The following is a 23,769-nucleotide window of genomic DNA, read 5'->3' as shown; positions in this document are numbered from 1 at the left end:
CTAGAGGTTGGGCGGCGTTGTCCTTGCGAAGCCGTGGGTCGGATTTCCGGTCGTCCCGAAGGCGTCGCGTCGATGTGCGGCGTTTTTCTCGCCGCGACAGAAGCTGTGCGTCGAAATTTTCGGCGCACAGAGCGTCCAAGTGAAAAAGAGAAGTCTTTTTGGTCCTGAGGCTTCAGGGAACAGGAGGCAAGCTCTATCCAAGCCCTTGGAGAGCACTTTCACAGCCAGACAAGAGTTCAGCAAGGCAGCAGGCCAACAGCAAGGCAGCAGTCCTTTGTAGAAAGCAGACAGGTGAGTCCTTTGAGCAGCCAGGCAGTTCTTCTTGGCAGGATGTAGTTTCTGGTTCAGGTTTCTTCTCCAGCAAGTGTCTGATGAGGTAGGGCAGAGGCCCTGTTTTAAACCCAAATGTGCCTTTGAAGTGGGGGAGACTTCAAAGAGTGGCTAAGAAGTGCACCAGGTCCCCTTTCAGTTCAATCCTGTCTGCCAGGGTCCCAGTAGGGGGTGTGGCAGTCCTTTGTGTGAGAGCAGGCCCTCCACCCTCCCAGCCCAGGAAGACCCATTCAAAATGCAGATGTATGCAAGTGAGGCTGAGTACCCTGTGTTTGGGGTGTGTCTGAGTGAATGCACAAGGAGCTGTCAACCAAGCCCAGCCAGACGTGAATTGTAAGGCACAGAAAGATTTAAGTGCAAAGAAATGCTCACTTTCTAAAAGTGGCATTTCTAGAATAGCAATATTAAATCCAACTTCACCAGTCAGCAGGATTTTATATTACCATTCTGGCCATACTAAATATGACCTTCCTACTCCTTTCAGATCAGCAGCTACCACTTCAATACTGTATGAGGGCAGCCCCAATGTTAACCTATGAAGGGAGCAGGCCTCACAGTAGTGCAAAAACGAATTTAGGGGTTTTACACTACCAGGACATGTAAACTACACAGGTACATGTCCTGCCTTTCACCCACACAGCACCCTGCTCTAGGGGTTACCTGGGGCACACATTAGAGGTGACTTATATGTGGAGAAAGGGGAGTTCTAGGCTTGGCAAGTACTTTTAAATGCCAAGTCGAGGTGTCAGTGAAACTGCACACACAGGCCTTGCAATGGCAGGCCTGAGACAAGGATAAAAGGGGCTATTTAAGTGTGTGGCACAACCAGTGCTGCTGGCCCACTAGTAGCATTTAATCTACCGGCCCTATGCACATAGAGTGCACATTACTAGGGACTTATAAGTAAATTAATAGTCCAATCAGGTATGATTCAAGGTTACCATGTTTTAAGGGAGAGAGCATATGCACTTTAGCACTGGTTAGCAGTGGTAAAGTGCGCAGAGTCTAAAAGCCAGCAAAAACAGTGTCCAAAAAGTGGAGGGAGGCAGGCAAAAAGTCAGGGGTGACTACCCTAAGGCTGTCAGGTCTAACAGGTGGTATATTTTGTTTCCTGTTTGCACTATCCCTTCATACATGACAAACTTTCCCGCCAATGATTGTGTTCTATTTCCCTTCGCATTATCATCTTACCCCTTTGTTTGCTCTCCCTGCTCTTCTTACTGTCCATCTGTTCACCATGCAAGGTTCTCTGATTGTTACTGCCCCACCTTACATCTCAGACTAACGTTCTTCTGTCCTTTCCACTTTGCTATCTATAGAATCTACTGTTTAGAGGACATCTTCAGCTCGCAATGCCTTATCTATCCTCATTCTTCTTGGTAGGACATGTCTAACCTTCCATAGTCCACGTGTCACCCTCCTGACCTCTAAACCACATTGTTGTGTCATTCCTGCTTGGAAATGCATTCTAAACAAGGGCCTAGGACACTCATCTCATGACCTAGTTGACCTCGCATCCTGTCTGTCGCAGTCCCGTCTCCCCACAACACATACTCCCACTTCTCCCAGCACTCATAGCGTCGGGGTGCACCATTGTTTTCATGGGCTCTGTTCTATGACCTACACCCTCATACTGTTGCATTTCAGAGTTCCATGGCACAGCCCACCTCCTCTTTCACCCACTCACACCCTTACGCATCCACTCACAGACCCACTCCGACCCTCATGCACCCACTCACAGCCCCACTCAGATCCTTATGCACCCACTCAATCACACATCCACTCACAGACCCACTCAGACTATCACACATCCAATCAAAGACCCACTGAAACCCTCATGCACCCACTCACAGACCCACACAAAAACTGATGCACCAACTAAGACACTGATGAACCCACTTTCATACCCAGCCAGATATTCTCACAGCCACTCCCCCCCTCAGAGACACCCTCTCATACCTATCCTCACACCGAGAGAGACAGGCCAACCAACTCCTGCTGCGCACAGCCAAAGGGCCGCGCACCGCATGGGATTGGGTGGTTAGGTGGGGTTGGCCACAGGGTCTGGCCACAGGCCAGGCCCTGCGGCCCACTGCCACCTCTGCCGTATGTGACGGTGGTTGAATTAACATATAGTAATGAAAATTATTTTACGTTAAAAAAACATAAATTCACTTAAAAAAACAAAAGTTACAGAGACGTTATGGTTCGGCTTACATTTTAAATGTAAGGTAACTCATAACTCGCACCCTCGCCAGGCACTGCTAATTACCGCAAAAATTACAGCACTCATGACATCTTTAATTACATCATTGATAATGTCACTGTAACATCTGCAATAAAATGATTGATCAGATAACTGTGCATGGCGGGCGTGAGTTATAGTTACCTTAGGGTACGAGTTATAGTTACTTGAGATAACTATAACTATAACTGGTGAATTTCTATTGTTTGGTACATTTAAAATGTGAGCCTAACTATAATCTCTGTAATCTTTGTTTTTTTAAGGGAATAGATAGATAGATAGATAGATAGATAGATAGATAGATAGATAGATAGATAGATAGATAGATAGATAGATAGCGGACGCCAGTAGGTAGTAGTCTAATTAATAAGCATTAACACCATTAACACGTCATCACACCATTGGATTGGATTACATATTTGGCATCAGGTTTTGGCGTAACTCCCTAATCAGTTTCCAAACAGATTTGCCAGTAGATACTAAGGGGCAGATTTACAAGCAAGTAGCGCCTCCTTGTGCCACATTAGCATCATTTTATTTTACGTTAATGTGGCGTTAGGAAGGCATTTTTGCTGCGCCGGATTTACAAAGTGGCGCAGTACATGCATTGCGCCACTTTGCACCCCCTTGCACCACATTAGGCTATTGCCAAGCATAATGAATGCAAGGGGGGCGTTACGGTGCTAGGAGGCCCAAAAAAATGGCGCAGGTAAATCTTGTAGATTTCACTGCGCCATTTTTTGTGTCATTTTTAATGCCTGCTCAGAGCAGGAGTTAAAATTGAAGCACCTATATTAACCTATGGGCCTCCTTGCACTTGGCTCGACTAGTGTAAAAATGTTGACGCTAGTGGAGCAAAAAGCCACAATAGCGTCAATTTTTTTTACGCTATTGGCCTAACATGTGCCATGGAGCACAGTATTATAAATAAGGAGCACCCATGGTGTCGTTATGTGGGGCCGGGGCAACGCAAGAAAACTGGCGCATCAGTGCTTATGCACCGGTTTTCTGTAAATCTGCCCCAAAGATTTTAGATTATGTTCAAAAAATTAAAAATTTACTGAAAAAAAACAAAGGTTAAAGTGATGTTAGTTAGGTGTCGTAATAATATAAAAAATAACATTTCAAAACCAAAAAGGCACTGAATTTCACCAGTTAAAGTTTATTTAGCGAACTATAACTTGCACCCATGCCATGTGCTGCTTATAACCTCACATATTAAATCACTCATAACATGTTAAATGACACCATTGAGCTTCATTCCTCTGAATCCCTTTGGAAACGTATTAGGCAGTCACCCCAAAACCAGATGCCAAAAGTGTAGTACAAACCAATGACAGTGATGAGGTTGTTAATTAGACTACTCTGGTTCCAGGATAACAGCCTCAGTGTGATCTTGTGCACATCACCCCATCATCAACATGGTATGTAGCCGATCATGCACCACACCTCCTTCCCTCCTTTCAGTCTGCATGGTAGAAACCCACTAATGTGTGCTCCATTGCCACACTTTGAACTGATCCCCACACTCTGATTGCCCTACATTCTACACCAGAAGAATATAGGTTACACACATAGGCAAAAGCCTCAGGTAGTGTTGATAGACTCATTAGTTCGCTGGGCATAAACTGTGCCAACTCATTCGTTCCATGTCTCATCGGTGTAGTGTGTTAAACTGTCGCTGTACAATAGGTTTTTGATTTTATTTGTAGTTTTCAAATTCAGCCTCAACAACTAGTGCTTAAATGAGGCAGGTGGTTGGAGATGGGGCTCAATGGCTCTCATTTGTACGGACCACCAATTAGAGAAAACAGGAGGAAGAGAAAGATGGAAAATACATGACAAAGGGAGAAGGTATGACCCTGCTAGAGTGGGATAGAGGTAAAGGTACTGTCTGCTGGGGAATTAATGAAGCATGAGGCAGCTAGAACTACACAGCCTTGGGATTTGGCACCCTCAACATTCAATAGCACCAGGCGAGGGTTTCTGAGCAACACCTCTGGCCCTGGCACTGATCATTTTATAAATTAAATACTGTATACCACACACCCCATTCCACCACCTCACCCCTCATCATTTCTTCCCATCGGATGCTCCACTGATTCTTGTCACTTTTTTGTGTAAGTTGCATTGTGCTGTTGCCAAGGCTGGTTTTGGTGTGCATGAGACCTCATTCCCATTTCTCCTTTTCATGGCTCAGCTGGGTTTCTTGTGCTGAGTTTTCTTTGGTCCTCCTTGTTCAAAGTATCCAAGTTCTCTGCTGTGTCCCAAGTTACCTCTGGATTTTCATAAAAAAAACATCCATTCACCAGTGACCATCAGTGGTGATCACCAGACAATCAGCTGTAAGCCTCTAAGGGTTGGTCCTTTGGGAATGATTGTTCTTGGGATCTCCCCTACTTTTGCTTTTTGTCAGGGACAACAAACTCCCTTGAAGATAAGACACACACATTGTCATTTCCAGCTTTCCTTCAATCAGGTTTTTGAGGAACTATTCCATTTGTCTTCCTTCTTCTCCTTCTGGTGTTCCAGCTATCCAGATATTACTGGACCAACATTGCCCTTTTACAACCTCAGCCATTACCAAAAATGCTTTGGTTCTTGTTCTAGGTTCTGAGAATTTAGGATGTTGATGGCATTAGCTGGCTGACATGCTCAAAGCAGCTTCTGTAGCTTGTGCTGCAATGGGGAATTGTCTTGAGGATGATCTCTGTAGACATTCCATGGCGTGTCATCATTCTTTACATGACATACGTTCTGAAACCTCTAGGCCCTCTACATCCACCTTGCTCTGGCGGGTATACCAGTCTGTCACACACTGTTCTTTTGGGTGGTGTTAGAAATGGGGTTTTTGGTTGGCAGTCAGGTTACCCCCTGTCCAAGCAAAAGCCCTCACTCTAGTCAGGGTAAGTCACACACAATCCAAGATTATCCTGTGCCCACCCTCTGGTAGCTTGGCACGAGCAGTCAGGCTTAATTTAGAAGGCAATGTGTAAAGTATTTGTGCAATAAATCATACAATACCACCATATAACACCACAAAAGTACACCACACAGTGTTTAGAAAAATATAGAATATTTATCAGGATAATTGTAGGTCAAAACGAATAAAGTTGCAATGTGAATTTGTAGAGATATCACTGAAAAGTGATACAAAGGCGGTGATTCTAACCGCGGCGGGCGGCGGTCCCCGCCCGCCATGCGGTTACCGCCAAATGACCGCACCGCGGTCACAAGACCGCGGCGGCCATTCTGGCTTTCCCGCTGTGCTGGCGGGCGACCGCCAAAAGGCCGCCAGCCAGCACAGCGGGAAAGACCCAGCAACGATGAAGCCGGCTCCGAATGGAGCCGGCGGAGTTGCTGGAGTGCGACGGGTGCAGTAGCACCCGTCGCAAATTTCAGTGTCTGCTAGGCAGACACTGAAATTCTTTTTGGGGCCCTCTTACGGGGGCCCCTGCAGTGCCCATGCCATTGGCATGGGCACTGCAGGGGCCCCCAGGGGTCCCGCAGCACCCCCTACTGCCATCCTGTTCCTGGCGGGAGACCCGCCAGGAACAGGATGGCGGTAGGGGGTGTCAGAATCCCCATGGCGGCGGAGCGCGCTCCGCCGCCATGGAGGATTCTCAAGGGCAGCGGAAAGTCGGCGGTACACCGCCATGCGGTTACCGCCAAATGACCGCACCGCGGTCACAAGACCGCGGCGGCCATTCTGGCTTTCCCGCTGTGCTGGCGGGCGACCGCCAAAAGGCCGCCAGCCAGCACAGCGGGAAAGACCCAGCAACGATGAAGCCGGCTCCGAATGGAGCCGGCGGAGTTGCTGGAGTGCGACGGGTGCAGTAGCACCCGTCGCAAATTTCAGTGTCTGCTAGGCAGACACTGAAATTCTTTTTGGGGCCCTCTTATGGGGGCCCCTGCAGTGCCCATGCCATTGGCATGGGCACTGCAGGGGCCCCCAGGGGCCCCGCAGCACCCCCTACCGCCATCCTGTTCCTGGCGGGAGACCCGCCAGGAACAGGATGGCGGTAGGGGGTGTCAGAATCCCCATGGCGGCGGAGCGCGCTCCGCCGCCATGGAGGATTCTCAAGGGCAGCGGAAAGTCGGCGGTACACCGCCGACTTTCCGTTTCTGGCAGCGGCTGAACCGCCGCGGTCAGAATGCCCAGCGGTGCACCGCCAGCCTGTTGGCGGTGCTACCGCGGTTATTCGCCCTGGCGGTTTTTACCGCCAGGGTTAGAATGACCACCAAAGTGTCTTAAGTCTTTAAAAAGCAAACAAAGTCTCTTTCAAGCACAAAGTACCTGGTTTGGAGTGGAAAAATCTCCTCAGAGGGCCACAAAAGAAGAGGTGCGTGGAAAAAGAGTGTGTGAGTCGATTTCTCCCCAGCACACACGGACTTGCGTCGTTATTTTCCACGTGGGGAAGTCGTGCGTCGTTTTCCGGCGCACGGACAGTCTCTTTCTGTGGATCGCGGGGATTACCAGATGTCCCGGGTCTGTGCGTGGATTTTCCTGCTTGTTTTCCAGCTGCGCGTCGTTCTGCGGGGCTGCGCGTCGAAATTACGATCTCACGGCAGGCGTCGCATCGATTTCTCTTCGAGAGGTTGGGCGGCGTTGTCCTTGCGAAGCCGTGCGTCGGATTTCCGGTCGTCCCGAAGGCGTCGCGTCGATCAGCGTCGGTGTGCGGCGTTTTTCTCGCCGCGACAGAAGCTGTGCGTCGAAATTTTCGGTGCACAGAGCGTCCAAGTGAAAAAGAGAAGTCTTTTTGGTCCTGAGGCTTCAGGGAACAGGAGGCAAGCTCTATCCAAGCCCTTGGAGAGCACTTTCACAGCCAGACAAGAGTTCAGCAAGGCAGCAGGCCAACAGCAAGGCAGCAGTCCTTTGTAGAAAGCAGACAGGTGAGTCCTTTGAGCAGCCAGGCAGTTCTTCTTGGCAGGATGTAGTTTCTGGTTCAGGTTTCTTCTCCAGCAAGTGTCTGATGAGGTAGGGCAGAGGCCCTGTTTTAAACCCAAATGTGCCTTTGAAGTGGGGGAGACTTCAAAGAGTGGCTAAGAAGTGCACCAGGTCCCCTTTCAGTTCAATCCTGTCTGCCAGGGTCCCAGTAGGGGGTGTGGCAGTCCTTTGTGGGAGAGCAGGCCCTCCACCCTCCCAGCCCAGGAAGACCCATTCAAAATGCAGATGTATGCAAGTGAGGCTGAGTACCCTGTGTTTGGGGTGTGTCTGAGTGAATGCACAAGGAGCTGTCAACCAAGCCCAGCCAGACGTGGATTGTAAGGCACAGAAAGATTTAAGTGCAAAGAAATGCTCACTTTCTAAAAGTGGCATTTCTAGAATAGCAATATTAAATCCAACTTCACCAGTCAGCAGGATTTTATATTACCATTCTGGCCATACTAAATATGACCTTCCTACTCCTTTCAGATCAGCAGCTACCACTTCAATACTGTATGAGGGCAGCCCCAATGTTAACCTATGAAGGGAGCAGGCCTCACAGTAGTGCAAAAACGAATTTAGGGGTTTTACACTACCAGGACATGTAAACTACACAGGTACATGTCCTGCCTTTCACCCACACAGCACCCTGCTCTAGGGGTTACCTGGGGCACACATTAGAGGTGACTTATATGTGGAGAAAGGGGAGTTCTAGGCTTGGCAAGTACTTTTAAATGCCAAGTCGAGGTGTCAGTGAAACTGCACACACAGGCCTTGCAATGGCAGGCCTGAGACAAGGATAAAAGGGGCTACTTAAGTGTGTGGCACAACCAGTGCTGCTGGCCCACTAGTAGCATTTAATCTACCGGCCCTATGCACATAGAGTGCACATTACTAGGGACTTATAAGTAAATTAATAGTCCAATCAGGTATGATTCAAGGTTACCATGTTTTAAGGGAGAGAGCATATGCACTTTAGCACTGGTTAGCAGTGGTAAAGTGCGCAGAGTCTAAAAGCCAGCAAAAACAGTGTCCAAAAAGTGGAGGGAGGCAGGCAAAAAGTCAGGGGTGACTACCCTAAGGCTGTCAGGTCTAACAGGTGGTATATTTTGTTTCCTGTTTGCACTATCCCTTCATACATGACAAACTTTCCCGCCAATGATTGTGTTCTATTTCCCTTCGCCTTATCATCTTACCCCTTTGTTTGCTCTCCCTGCTCTTCTTACTGTCCATCTGTTCACCATGCAAGGTTCTCTGATTGTTACTGCCCCACCTTACATCTCAGACTAACGTTCTTCTGTCCTTTCCACTTTGCTATCTATAGAATCTACTGTTTAGAGGACATCTTCAGCTCGCAATGCCTTATCTATCCTCATTCTTCTTGGTAGGACATGTCTAACCTTCCATAGTCCACGTGGCACCCTCCTGACCTCTAAACCACATTGTTGTGTCATTCCTGCTTGGAAATGCATTCTAAACAAGGGCCTAGGACACTCATCTCATGACCTAGTTGACCTCGCATCCTGTCTGTCGCAGTCCCGTCTCCCCACAACACATACTCCCACTTCTCCCAGCACTCATAGCGTCGGGGTGCACCATTGTTTTCATGGGCTCTGTTCTATGACCTACACCCTCATACTGTTGCATTTCAGAGTTCCATGGCACAGCCCACCTCCTCAGTGCAACAATGGGACATGGGCCAATCAGGATGCTGGGATGCAGCACAGGTGGTTGCAAGGCACAGACCTCAATTCCTTAACACAGCAAGTGAAATTTTCATTTGGATTGTGAAAAGAGTTTGGGAGACTAATGGCGAGTTCCAAGACCAGGCTCCATGATACAAACACACCAGTCTTTGAGCTGCACAATGAATAAGGTGCTAGGATGATGCCACTTCTTATCACCTCCCCACGCAAAGTGAAAGCACAAGTGTCACAAATGTGGCTTTTCCTTCCTTCCCAGGACTTTCCATTTTTGTTTACTATGAATATCATGTGCTACTGAACAAATTAGAACGTGTATGATACACTCACGCACCCATTGCCCCATGACCTCTTTTGTTCTATACTTATTCTAATCAGCTGACATGAATATATTGGTGGCATCTATCCACTGACGATGGCAGTTTCACTTTTATATCATTATGAATCTTAATTATCGAAGGCTAATAATTGCACCTTAATTTTATTGTGTTTTCAAAAGAACACAGTCTACCAGAATGAAAACAGCAGAAAGGCATGTCTCCACTCTCTGTTAACTGTTTACTTTCACATCTTTCAACAAGCGACTTCACTATGTAAGAAAAACCATGTTGTAGGGTAAGGGGTTAGAGAGGTCCCTCACACAGCAAGGCAGACAATCACAGCATCCATTCTAACTGAAGGCTTTTGAAAGGCAATCGGTCTTCTCTGGATGTCTGACCTGTTTATCACATATTTACGACTCCTCCTGTGTGCTGCAAATATCAGGATTGCTATCAAATTGAGCTATTGGCTTTACTGTTCTATATTAGGTAGGTGTGTGTGCATCACTTAAGAAACTCTGAATAGGCTTTTTATTTACTAGACTGCTAGGAATAGCATAGTGCCTAGAAGTAGCAAATTATGGCATTAGTGCAACACATATAATAACAATGTTAGAGTATTTTTTGCTGTTCATGCTATTCGTAAACGTTTTCACTACTATAATGATTATCTTCTGTGTGGCTACATTTCATATCGAAAGCACTATATAGGCATTTTAAAATAAATATTTTGCTTTCTTCTAATCCTTGAGTATGTTATTCATTTATGATAAGGATTTGGTGTTCACAATTAAGGACATAGGGCCAGTTGTATCAAGGAGCACTTTTGCGAGTCGGAAATAGCGATTTTTAAGAAATCGCTATTTCTGATTCGCAAAATGCAATGTATCACATTTGCGAATCGGTAATAGCGATTTCTTAAAAATCGCAAATGCTATTACCGAATCGCCAATTGCCATACCGGCCCCATTCGCACCTATGGCCCTTTAGGCCGTAATCTGCAAATATTTAGCATTTCCAAAATTGCGATTTCTTAACCAGAAATCGCAATTTTGGAAATGCAAAACCCCAGGGTGCTGGGGGCCTAAGGCCCCCTCTGCTGCACCCCAAAATAATTATTTGCAACATGTAAGGTGCACACATGGCAAAAGGGCATGTGTGCTCCTGGTGGTAAATAGCGATTCCTTAATGCCCAAATCGCATTTAGGAATTGCTTCTTCCATGTGCTTAGAAATCGCAAATAAGGAATCCTTATTTGTGATTTCTTATTTAGAGAGTCGCAATTTGCGACTCTCTAAACAGGGTCGCAATTTTGAGGAATCACTATTTTAGCGATTCCTTAAAATTGCGTTCAGAATGTCTTTCATACCTTCTGAAATAGCTTTTTGCATTCGCAAACGGGCATTTGCACCGTTTGCGAATGCAAAAAACTTTCATACATCTGGCCCATGTTTACCAAAAAAATGCTGCATCAGTCCCAGTGGGGAAATACCCAGAACAACGAGTCGTGAACCACGAAGTTGTGGAAAATGAAAGTGAAACAACGCTTTCGTTTTCCACGACTTCCTTGTTTTAGGGCCTTAACCACGCATGTGTGAACCACGTACATGCGTGGTTAAGGCACAGAAGAAGGGAGTCGATGCGATCAAGGAGGAGGTAAGTTGGGCTGGGACTGGGGTTGTTTTTTTGGGGGTGGGGTGTGGGGCTCGGGTGATTAGGGTTTAGGGGCGGGCAGGGTTTAGGTTTTAGGGGTGGGTTGGGGGTTTGGGGTGCTTTAGGTTTTAGGGGCTGGGTGGGGACTCGGGGTATTTTTAGTTTTTGGGGTGGGGTGGGGGGCTCGGGGTGATTAGGGTTTAGGGACGGGGAGGGGGTGGTCAGGGTTTAGGTTTTAGGGGTGGGTTGGGGTGCTTTTGGCTTTAGGGGAGGGAGGTTGGGGTAATTTTGGGGGTAGGGGGTTGGGGTAATTTTTAGGGGTTGGGGTTAGGGGGGACACATGTTGGAACCATGCATGCTGATCACTAATGCCTTTACCAGGAATGCATTTACAACAAAAAATCGTTGTTAAGGCATTCGTGGTAAAGGCATTAGTGATAACTACGAGGTCGTTGTTCCGACCTCGTTGTTCAGGCATGGGTGGTTGAAGCACTTGTGTTTCACCATATAACCGTCCCAGTGCGCCACTTCTCTTCCGTCACCCCTGTCCAACCTAACGACATCATGGTTGCATTTCGCCGTATTTACGATATGGCGCACCATGGTTGTCATTAGGAATATAGCTTAAAACGCTGTGGTGGCGCTTTGCTGCACTAGGGTCAAAAAATTTGACGCTAGTGCAGGAAAGCACAGGGAGGCCCATTGATTAAAATGTGCGCATCATTTTAACTCCTGCTCTGAGCAGGCGTTAAGAATGATGGACAAAATGGTGTAGTGAAATGTTTCAAATGTCACTTCGCCCTTTTTTCGGGCCTCCCTGCGTGGGAACGCCCTCTTGTATACATTATGCCTGATGCAGGCATAATCTGGCACAAGGGTTTATAAAGTGGTGCAATGCATGTATTGCGCCACTTTGTAAATACAGCGCAGGAGTGAGACCTCCTTTACCCTGCTTCAGTGTGAAAAAAAATTACAGGAGGGTGGCGCAAGATGTCCTAAGGGGCTTGTAAATATACCCCTAATTGTCCCTGTCTTGTCTCATGGGACTGATCGTTACCAGAAATACAACTTACGCAAACATTCCCGGTTTGGGTTGGCACACTGACTAAGTCCTTAGTGCCAAGGGGTCTAGAAAAACAAATTATGTTAATCTAGAAAGGTCAAGAGAACATACCAACTGCTTACCAGGAACTTCTTGACTTCAGCGTTGCATTTGATCGCCCTGTAGTCATCTGGCTCTGGGGCTGGGAATTCGCCATATCTTCGGTAATCGTAGTACGGAGGCTTGCACAGCACCTCTGGATCCAAAGGCCACCTATTCATCCACGAGTCTGGGCGTAGATCACCTGAAACAAAAACAAGCCCTGCAATGGCCACACCAAGGCTGGCGAGGTGCAGGAGGAAGGCAGCCGTGCACTGCAGAGAAGGAAGGAAACACAGGTGACCAATGAAGAACAAATCAGATCTCTGACATGGACTATCAGTCACATGTTTGGAATGCAAATTTGTGCAGCATCCCAATTTCATTTTGTATTTTTATTTTGATGAAATATACACAGAAACACACCATCGGGTGAAATGTACACAGAAACACAATAGATGGCGAAATGAGCACAGAAACATATCCAATGGCAAAATGGGCATCGAAAACATACCAGAGGGCAAAACGGACAGAGAAACACAACACAGGGGGAAATGGACACAGAAACACAACACAGGGCGAAATGGGCACAGAAACACACCAGAGGGCGAAATAGGACAGAAACACACCAGAGGGCGAAATGGGCACAGAAACACAATATGGGGAAAAATGGGCACAGAAAAACACCAGAGGGTGAAATGGGCACAGAAACACACCAGGGGCAAAATGGGCACAGAAACACACCAGAGGGTGAAATGGGCACAGAAATACACCAAAAGGCAAAAAGGGAACAGAAACACATCAGAGGGTAAAATGGGCACAGAAACACACCAGAGGGCGAAATGGGACTGAAACACCCCAGAAGGCGAAATGGGCACAGAAACACACCAGAGGGTGAAATGGACACGGAAACACACAAGAAGGCAACATGGGCACAGAAACACACCAGAGGGCAAAATGGGACAGAAACGCACCAGAGGGCAAAATGGGCACAGAAACACACCAGAGGGTGAAATGGGCACTGAAACACAACAGAAGGCAAAATAGACACAGAATCACAACAGAGGGAAAAATGGGCACAGAAACACAACAGAGGGTGAAATGGGCACAGAAACACACCAGATGCCAAAATGAACACAGAAACACAACAGAGGGCAAAATGGGCACAGAAACACAATATAGGGAAAAATGGGCACAGTAACACACGACAGGGTGAAATCGGCACTGAAATACAACAGAGGGCAAAATAGGCACAGAAACACAACAGATGGAAAAATGGGCACAGAAACACAACAGAGGGCGAAATATACACAGAAACACACCATCGGGTGAAATGTACACAGAAACACAATAGATGGCGAAATGAGCACAGAAACATATCTAATGGCAAAATGGGCATAGAAAACATACCAGAGGACAAAACGGACAGAGAAACACAACACAGGGGGAAATGGACACAGAAACACAACACAGGGCGAAATGGGCACAGAAACACACCAGAGGGCGAAATAGGACAGAAACACACCAGAGGGCGAAATGGGCACAGAAACACAATATAGGGAAAAATGGGAACAGAAACACACCAGAGGGTGAAATTGGCACAGAAACACACCAGGGGCAAAATGGGCACAGAAACACACCTGGGGCAAAATGGGCACCAAAACACACCAGAGGGTGAAATGGGCACAGAAATACACCAAAAGGCAAAAGGGGAACAGAAACACATCAGAGGGTAAAATGGGCACAGAAACACACCAGAGGGCGAAATGGGACTGAAACACCCCAGAAAGCGAAATGGGCACAGAAACACACCAGAGGGTGAAATGGACACGGAAACACACAAGAAGGCAACATGGGCACAGAAACACACCAGAGGGCAAAATGGGACAGAAACACACCAGAGGGCAAAATGGGCACTGAAACACACCAGAGGGCAAAATGGGCACTGAAACACACCAGAGGGTGAAATGGGCACTGAAACACACCAGAGGGCGAAATGGGACTGAAACACCCCAGAAGGCGAAATGGGCACAGAAACACACCAGAAGGTGAAATGGACACGGAAACACACAAGAAGGCAACATGGGCACAGAAACACACCAGAGGGCAAAATGGGACAGAAACGCACCAGAGGGCAAAATGGGCACAGAAACACACCAGAGGGAGAAATGGGCACTGAAACAAAACAGAGGGTGAAATGGGCACAGAAACACACCGGATGCCAAAATGAACACAGAAACACAACAGAGGGTAAAATGGGCACAGAAACACAATATAGGGAAAAATGGGCACAGTAACACACGACAGGGTGAAATCGGCACTGAAACACAACAGAGGGCAAAATAGGCACAGAAACACAACAGAGGGAAAAATGGGCACAGAAACACAACAGAGGGCGAAATATACACAGAAACACACCATCGGGTGAAATGTACACAGAAACACAATAGATGGCGAAATGAGCACAGAAACATATCCAATGGCAAAATGGGCATAGAAAACATACCAGAGGACAAAACGGACAGAGAAACACAACACAGGGGGAAATGGACACAGAAACACAACACAGGGCGAAATGGGCACAGAAACACACCAGAGGGCGAAATAGGACAGAAACACACCAGAGGGCGAAATGGGCAAAGAAACACAATATAGGGAAAAATGGGCACAGAAACACACCAGAGGGTGAAATGGGCACAGAAATACACCAAAAGGCAAAAGGGGAACAGAAACACACCAGAGGGTGAAATGGGCACAGAAATACACAAAAAGGCAAAAGGGGAACAGAAACACATCAGAGGGTAAAATGGGCACAGAAACACACCAGAGGGCGAAATGGGACTGAAACACCCCAGAAGGCGAAATGGGCACAGAAACACACCAGAGGGTGAAATGGACACGGAAACACACAAGAAGGCAACATGGGCACAGAAACACACCAGAGGGCAAAATGGGACAGAAACGCACCAGAGGGCAAAATGGGCACAGAAACACACCAGAGGGTGAAATGGGCACTGAAACAAAACAGAAGGCAAAATAGACACAGAAACACAACAGAGGGAACAATGGGCACAGAAACACAACAGAGGGTGAAATGGGCACAGAAACACACCAGATGCCAAAATGAACACAGAAACACAACAGAGGGCAAAATGGGCACAGAAACACAATATAGGGAAAAATGGGCACAGAAACACATGACAGGGTGAAATGGGCACTGAAACACAACAGAAGGCAACATGGGCACAGAAACACACCAGAGGGCAAAATGGGAGAGAAACGCACCAGAGGGCAAAATGGGCAAAAAAACACACCAGAGGGTGAAATGGGCACTGAAACACAACAGAAGGCAAAATAGACACAGAAACACAACAGAGGGTGAAATGGGCACAGAAACACAACAGAGGGTGAAATGGGCACAGAAACACAACAGAGGGTGAAATGGGCACAGAAACACACCAGATGCCAAAATGAACACAGAAACACAACAGAGGGTAAAATGGGCACAGAAACACAATATAGGGAAAAATGGGCACATAAACACACGACAGGGTGAAATGGGCACTGAAACACAACAGAGGGAAAAATAGGCACAGAAACACAACAGAGGGAAAAATGGGCACAGAAACACAACAGAGGGCGAAATAGGCACAGAAACACAACAGACAGCAAAATGGGCACAGAAACACAACAGAGGGTGAAATGGACACAGACAGACACAGGGCGAAAGGGACACAGAAACACACCAGAGGGCGAAAGGGACACAGAAACACACCAGAGGGCGAAATAAACACAGAAACACATCAGAGGGTGAAATGGGCACAGAAACACATCAGAAGGCAAAACTTGCCAGAAACACACCGGAGGGTGAAATGGGCACAGAAACACAACAGAAGGCGAAATGGACACAGAAACACATCACAGGGTGAAATTAGGCACAGAAACACACCAGAGGGCGAAAGGGACACACAAACACACCAGAGGGCAAAAGGGACACGGAAACACATCAAAGGGCGAAATGGGCACAGAAACACATCCGAGGGCAAAATGGGCACACAAACACAACAGAGGGCGAAATGGACACAGAAACACATCAGAGGGCAAAAGGGGCAAAGAAACACAGCAGAGGGCAAAAGGGACACACAAACACACCATAGGGAGAAAGGGACACAGAAACACATCAAAAGGCAAAAGGGGCACAGAAACTCACAAGAGGGCAAAATGGGCACAGGAACACACCCAATGGCAAAATGGGCACAGAAACAAACCAGAGGGCAAAATGGACGAAGAAACACAACAGAGGGCGAAATTGGCACAGAAACACACCGGGGGGCAAAATGGTCACAGAAACACACCAATGGGTAAAATGGGCACAGAAATACACCAAAAGGCAAAAAGGGGAACAGAAACACATCAGAGGGTAAAATTGGCAGAGAAACACACCAGATGGCGAAATGGGACAGAAACACACAAGAGGGTGAAATGGGCACAGAAACATACCAGAGGGTGAAATGGACACAGAAACACACCAGAGGGTGAAATGGACGCAGAAACACACAAGAGGGCAACATGGAAACAGAAACACACCAGAGGCAAAATCAGACAGAAACACACCAGAGGGTCAAATGGGCATAGAAACACACCAAAGGCCAAAATGGGCACAGAAACACACCTGGGGCAAAATGGGCACAGAAACACACCAGAGGGTGACATGGGCACAGAAATACACCAGAGGGTGAAATGGGCACAGAAACACAACCAGAGGGTGAAATGGGACAGAAACACACAAGAGGGGGAAATGGACACAGAAACACACCAGAGGGTGTAATGGACACAGAAACACACAAGAGGGCAACATGGGCACAGAAACACACCAGAGGCAAAATGGGACAGAAACACACCAGAGGGTCAAATGGGCATAGAAACACACCAAAGGCCAAAATGGGCACAGAAACACACCAGGGGCAAAATGGGCACAGAAACACACCAGGGGCAAAATGGGCACAGAAACACACCAGAGGGTGAAATGGGCACAGAAACACACCAGGGGCAAAATTGGCACAGAAACACACCAGGGGCAAAATGGGCACAGAAACACACCAGAGGGTGAAATGGGCACAGAAACACACCAGGGGCAAAATTGGCACAGAAACACACCAGGGGCAAAATGGGCACAGAAACACACCAGAGGGTGAAATGGGCACAGATATACACCAAAAGGCAAAAGGGGAACAGAAACACATCAGAGGGTAAAATGGGCACAGAAACACACCAGAGGGCGAAATGGGACTGAAACATCCCAGAGGGCGAAATGGGTACAGAAACACACCAGAGGGTGAAATGGACACGGAAACACACAAGAAGGCAACATGGGCACAGAAACACACCAGGGGGCAAAATGGGACAGAAACGCACCAGAGGGCAAAATGGGCACAGAAACACACCAGAGGGTGAAATGGGCACTGAAACACAACAGAAGGGAAAATAGACACAGAAACACAACAGAGGGAAAAATGGGCACAGAAACACAACAGAGGGTGAAATGGGCACAGAAACACACCAGATGCCAAAATGAACACAGATACACAACAGAGGGCAAAATGGGCACAGAAACACAATATAGGGAAAAATGGGCACAGAAACACACGGCAGGGTGAAATGGGCACTGAAACACAACAGAGGGCAAAATAGACACAGAAACACAACAGAGGGAAAAATGGGCACAGACACACAACAGAGGGCGAAATAGGCACAGAAACACAACAGACGGCAAAATGGGCACAGAAACACAACAGAGGGTGAAATGGACACAGACAGACACCAGAGGACGAAATGAACACAGAAACCACATCAGAGGGTGAAATGAACACAGAAACATACAGGGCGAAAGGGACACAGAAACAAACCAGAGGGTAAAATGGGCACAGAAACACACCAGAGGGCGAAATGGGACTGAAACACCCCAGAGGGCGAAATGGGCACAGAAACACACCAGAGGGTGAAATGGACACAGAAACACACAAGAAGGCAACATGGGCACAGAAACACACCAGAGGGCAAAATGGGACAGAAACGCACCAGAGGGCAAAATGGGCACAGAAACACACCAGAGGGTGAAGTGGGCACTGAAACACAACAGAGGGCAAAATAGACACAGAAACACAACAGAGGGAAAAATGGGCACAGAAACACAACAGAGGGTGAAATGGGCACAGTAACACAACAGAGGGAAAAATGGGCACAGAAACACAACAGAGGGCGAAATAGGCACAGAAACACAACAGACGGCAAAATGGGCACAGAAACACAACAGAGGGTGAAATGGACACAGACAGACACCAGAGGGCGAAATGAACAAAGAAACACATCAGAGGGCGAAATGAATACAGAAACACACAGGGCGAAAGGGACACAGAAACACACCAGAGGGCGAAAGGGACACAGAAACACACCAGAGGGCAAAATAAACACAGAAACACATCAGAGGGTGAAATGGGCACAGAAACACATCAGAAGGTAAAACTTGCCAGAAACACACCAGAGGGTGAAATGGGCACAGAAACACAACAGAAGGCGAAATTGACACAGAAACACTTCAGAGGGTGAAATTAGGCACAGAAACACACCAGAGGGCGAAAGGGACACACAAACACACCAGAGGGCAAAAGGGACACAGAAACACATCAAAAGGAAAAATGGGCACAGAAACACACCAGAGGGCAACATGGACACAGAAACACAACAGAGGGCGAAATGGACACAGAAACACATCCGAGGGCAAAATGGGCACAGAAACACACCAGAGGGCAAAATGGGCACAGAGACACACCAGAGGGCAAAATGGACACAAAAACACAACAGAGGGAGAAATGGACACAGAAAAACACCAGAGGGCAAAAGGGACACACAAACACACCATAGGGAGAAAGGGACACAGAAACACATCAAAAGGCAAAATGGGCACAGAAACTCACAAGAGGGCAAAATGGGCACAGGAACACACCCCAATGGCAAAATGGGCACAGAAACACACCAGGGGGCAAAATGGGCACAGAAACACACCATAGGGTAAAATGGGCACAGAAATACACCAAAAGGCAAAAGGGGAACAGAAACACATCAGAGGGTAAAATGGGCAGAGAAACACACCAGATGGCGAAATGGGACAGAAACACACAAGAGGGTGAAATGGGCACAGAAACACACCAGAGGGTGAAATGGACACAGAAACACACAACAAGGCAACATGGCCACAGAAACACACCAGAGGCAAAATCAGACAGAAACACACCAGAGGGTCAAGTGGGCATAGAAACACACCAAAGGCCAAAATGGGCACAGAAACACACCAGGGGCAAAATGGGCACAGAAATACACTAGGGGCAAAATGGGCACAGAAACACACCAGAGGGTGAAATGGGCACAGAAATACACCAGAGGGTAAAATGGGCAGAGAAACACACCAGAGGGCGAAATGGGACAGAAACACACAAGAGAGTGAAATGGGCACAGAAACACACCAGAGGGTGAAATGGACACAGAAACACGCAAGAGGGCAACATGGGCACAGAAACACACCAGAGGCAAAATGGGACAGAAACACACCAGAGGGTCAAATGGGCATAGAAACACACTAAAGGCCAAAATGGGCACAGAAACACACCAGGGGCAAAATGGGCACAGAAACACACCAGAGGGTGAAATGGGCACAGAAATACACAAAAAGGCAAAAGGGGAACAGAAACACATCGGAGGGTAAAATGGGCACAGAAACACACCAGAGGGCGAAATGGGCAAAAAAAAACACCAGTGGGTGAAATGGACAGGGAAACACACAAGAAGGCAACATGGGCACAGAAACACACCAGAGGGCAAAATGGGACAGAAACGCACCAAAGGGCAAAATGGGCACAGAAACACACCAGAGGGTGAAATGGGCACTGAAACACAACAGAAGGCAAAATAGACACAGAAACACAACAGAGGGAAAAATGGGCACAGAAACACAACAGAGGGTGAAATGGGCACAGAAACACACCAGATGCCAAAATGAACACAGAAACACAACAGAGGGCAAAATGGGCACAGAAACAGAATATAGGGGAAAATGGGCACAGAAACACACAACAGGGTGAAATGGGCACTGAAACACAACAGAGGGTGAAATAGGCACAGAAACACAACAGAGGGCGAAATAGGCATAGAAACACAACAGACGGCAAAATGGGCACAGAAACACAACAGAGGGTGAAATGGACACAGACAGACACCAGAGGGCGAAATGAACACAGAAACACATCAGAGGGCGAAATGGGCACAGAAACACACCAGAGGGCGAAAGGGACATAGAAATACACCAGAGGGCAAAATAAACACAGAAACACACCAGAGGGTGAAATGGGCACAGAAACACAACAGAAGGTGAAATTAGGCACAGAAACACACCAGAGGTCGAAAGGGACACATAAACACACATAAGAGGGCAAAATGGACACAGAAACATATCAAAAGGCAAAATGGGCACAGAAACACACCAGAGGGCAAAATGGACACAGAAACACATCAGAGGGCGAAATGGGCACAGAAACACATCCGAGGGCAAAATGGGCACAGAAACACACCAGAGGGCAAAATGGACACAGAAACACAACAGAGGGCGAAATGCACACAGAAACACATCAGAGGGGAAAAGGGGCAGAGAAACACACCACAGGGAGAAAGGGACACAGAAACACATCAAAAGGCAAAATGGGCACAGAAACTCACAAGAGGGCAAAATGGGCACAGGAACACACCCAATGGCAAAATGGGCACAGAAACAAACCAGAGGGCAAAATGGACGAAGAAACACAACAGAGGGCGAAATTGGCACAGAAACACACCAGGGGGCAAAATGGGCACAGAAATACACCAGACGGCTAAATGGGACAGAAACACACAAGAGGGTGAAATGGGCACAGAAACACACCAGAGGGCAAAATGGGCACAGAAACACACCAGAGGGTGAAATGGGCACAGAAATACACCAGAGGGTAAAATGGGCAGAGAAACACACCAGAGGGCGAAATGGGACAGAAACACACAAGAGGGTGAAATGGGCACAGAAACACACCAGAGGGTGTAATGGACACAGAAACACACAAGAGGGCAACATGGGCACAGAAACACACCAGAGACAAAATGGGACAGAAACACACCAGAGAGTCAAATGGGCACTGAAACACACCAAAGGCCAAAATGGGCACAGAAATACACCAGGGGCAAAATAGGCACAGAAACACACCAGGGGCAAAATGGGCACAGAAACACACCAGGGGCAAAATGGGCACAGAAACACACCAGAGAGTGAAATGGGCACAGAAACACACCAGGGGCAAAATGGGCACAGAAACACACCAGGGGCAAAATGGGCACAGAAACACACCAGAGGGTGAAATGGGCACAGATATACACCAAAAGGCAAAAGGGGAACAGAAACACATCAGAGGGTAAAATGGGCACAGAAACACACCAGAGGGCGAAATGGGACTGAAACATCCCAGAGGGCGAAATGGGCACAGAAACACACCAGAGGGTGAAATGGACACGGAAACACACACGAAGGCAACATGGGCACAGAAACACACCAGAGGGCAAAATGGGACAGAAACGCACCAGAGGGCAAAATGGGCACAGAAACACACCAGAGGGTGAAATGGGCACTGAAACACAACAGAAGGCAAAATAGACACAGAAACACAACAGAGGGAAAAATGGGCACAGAAACACAACAGAGGGTGAAATGGGCACAGAAACACACCAGATGCCAAAATGAACACAGAAACACAACAGAGGGCAAAATGGGCGCAGAAACACAATATAGGGAAAAATGGGCACAGAAACACACCAGAGGGTGAAATGGGCACAGATATACACCAAAAGGCAAAAGGGGAACAGAAACACATCAGAGGGTAAAATGGGCACAGAAACACACCAGAGGGCGAAATGGGACTGAAACATACCAGAGGGCGAAATGGGCACAGAAACACACCAGAGGGTGAATGGACACGGAAACACACAAGAAGGCAACATGGGCACAGAAACACACCTGAGGGCAAAATGGGACAGAAACGCACCAGAGGGCAAAATGGGCACAGAAACACACCAGAGGGCAAAATGGGCACAGAAACACACCAGAGGGTGAAATGGGCACTGAAACACAACAGAGGGCAAAATAGACACAGAAACACAACAGAGGGAAAAATGGGCACAGACACACAACAGAGGGCGAAATAGGCACAGAAACACAACAGACGGCAAAATGGGCACAGAAACACAACAGAGGGTGAAATGGACACAGACAGACACCAGAGGGCGAAATGAACACAGAAACACATCAGAGGGTGAAATGAGCACAGAAACATACAGGGCGAAAAGGACACAGAAACACACCAGAGGGTAAAATGGGCACAGAAACACACCAGAGGGCGAAATGGACTGAAACACCCCAGAGGGCGAAATGGGCACAGAAACACACCAGAGGGTGAAATGGACACGGAAACACACAAGAAGGCAACATGGGCACAGAAACACACCAGAAGGCAAAATGGGACAGAAACGCACCAGAGGGCAAAATGGGCACAGAAACACACCAGAGGGTGAAATGGGCACTGAAACACAACAGAGGGCAAAATAGACACAGAAACACAACAGAGGGGAAAAATGGGCACAGAAACACAACAGAGGGTGAAATGGGCACAGAAACACAACAGAGGGTGAAAGGGACACAGAAACACACCAGAGGGCGAAAGGGACACAGAAACACACCAGAGGGCAAAATAAACACAAAAACACATCAGAGGGTGAAATGGGCACAGAAACACATCAGAAGGCAAAACTTGCCAGAAACACACCGGAGGGTGAAATGGGCAAAGAAACGCAACAGAAGGCGAAATGGACACAGAAACACATCAGAGGGTGAAATTAGGCACAGAAACACACCAGAGGGCGAAATGGACACACAAACACATCAGAGGGCAAAAGGGGCACAGAAACACACCACAGGGAGAAAGGGACACAGAAACACATCAAAAGGCAAAATGGGCACAGAAACTCACAAGAGGGCAAAATGGGCACAGGAAACACACCCAATGGCAAAATGGGCACAGAAACAAACCAGAGGGCAAAATGGACGAAGAAACACAACAGAGGGCGAAATTGGCACAGAAACACACCAGGGGGCAAAATGGGCACAGAAATACACCAGACGGCTAAATGGGACAGAAACACACAAGAGGGTGAAATGGGCACAGAAACACACCAGAGGGCAAAATGGGCACAGAAACACACCAGAGGGTGAAATGGGCACAGAAATACACCAGAGGGTAAAATGGGCAGAGAAACACACCAGAGGGCGAAATGGGACAGAAACACACAAGAGGGTGAAATGGGCACAGAAACACACCAGAGGG

At 47.6% G+C, this 23,769-nt stretch overlaps 1 protein-coding gene across 3 annotated transcripts in view; it reads right to left on the bottom strand.

Annotated features, from left to right (window-relative positions):
- Positions 1 to 23,769, bottom strand: part of LOC138293690 (transmembrane protein 176B-like) — a 139,066-nt gene that overhangs the window by 38,611 nt on the left and 76,686 nt on the right. For all 3 annotated transcript variants that reach the window (XM_069233000.1, XM_069232999.1, XM_069232998.1), the window contains one exon: positions 12,364 to 12,594. In XM_069233000.1, coding sequence (XP_069089101.1) covers positions 12,364 to 12,594 — 231 coding nt within the window. The remainder of the gene's footprint in view (positions 1 to 12,363; positions 12,595 to 23,769) is intronic.

This window comes from Pleurodeles waltl, chromosome 4_2 (assembly GCF_031143425.1).
Source record: "Pleurodeles waltl isolate 20211129_DDA chromosome 4_2, aPleWal1.hap1.20221129, whole genome shotgun sequence".
NCBI lineage: Eukaryota > Metazoa > Chordata > Amphibia > Caudata > Salamandridae > Pleurodeles > Pleurodeles waltl.
Note: the sequence above shows the minus strand (reverse complement) of the source record. Positions and strands in the feature narration are given on the sequence as shown.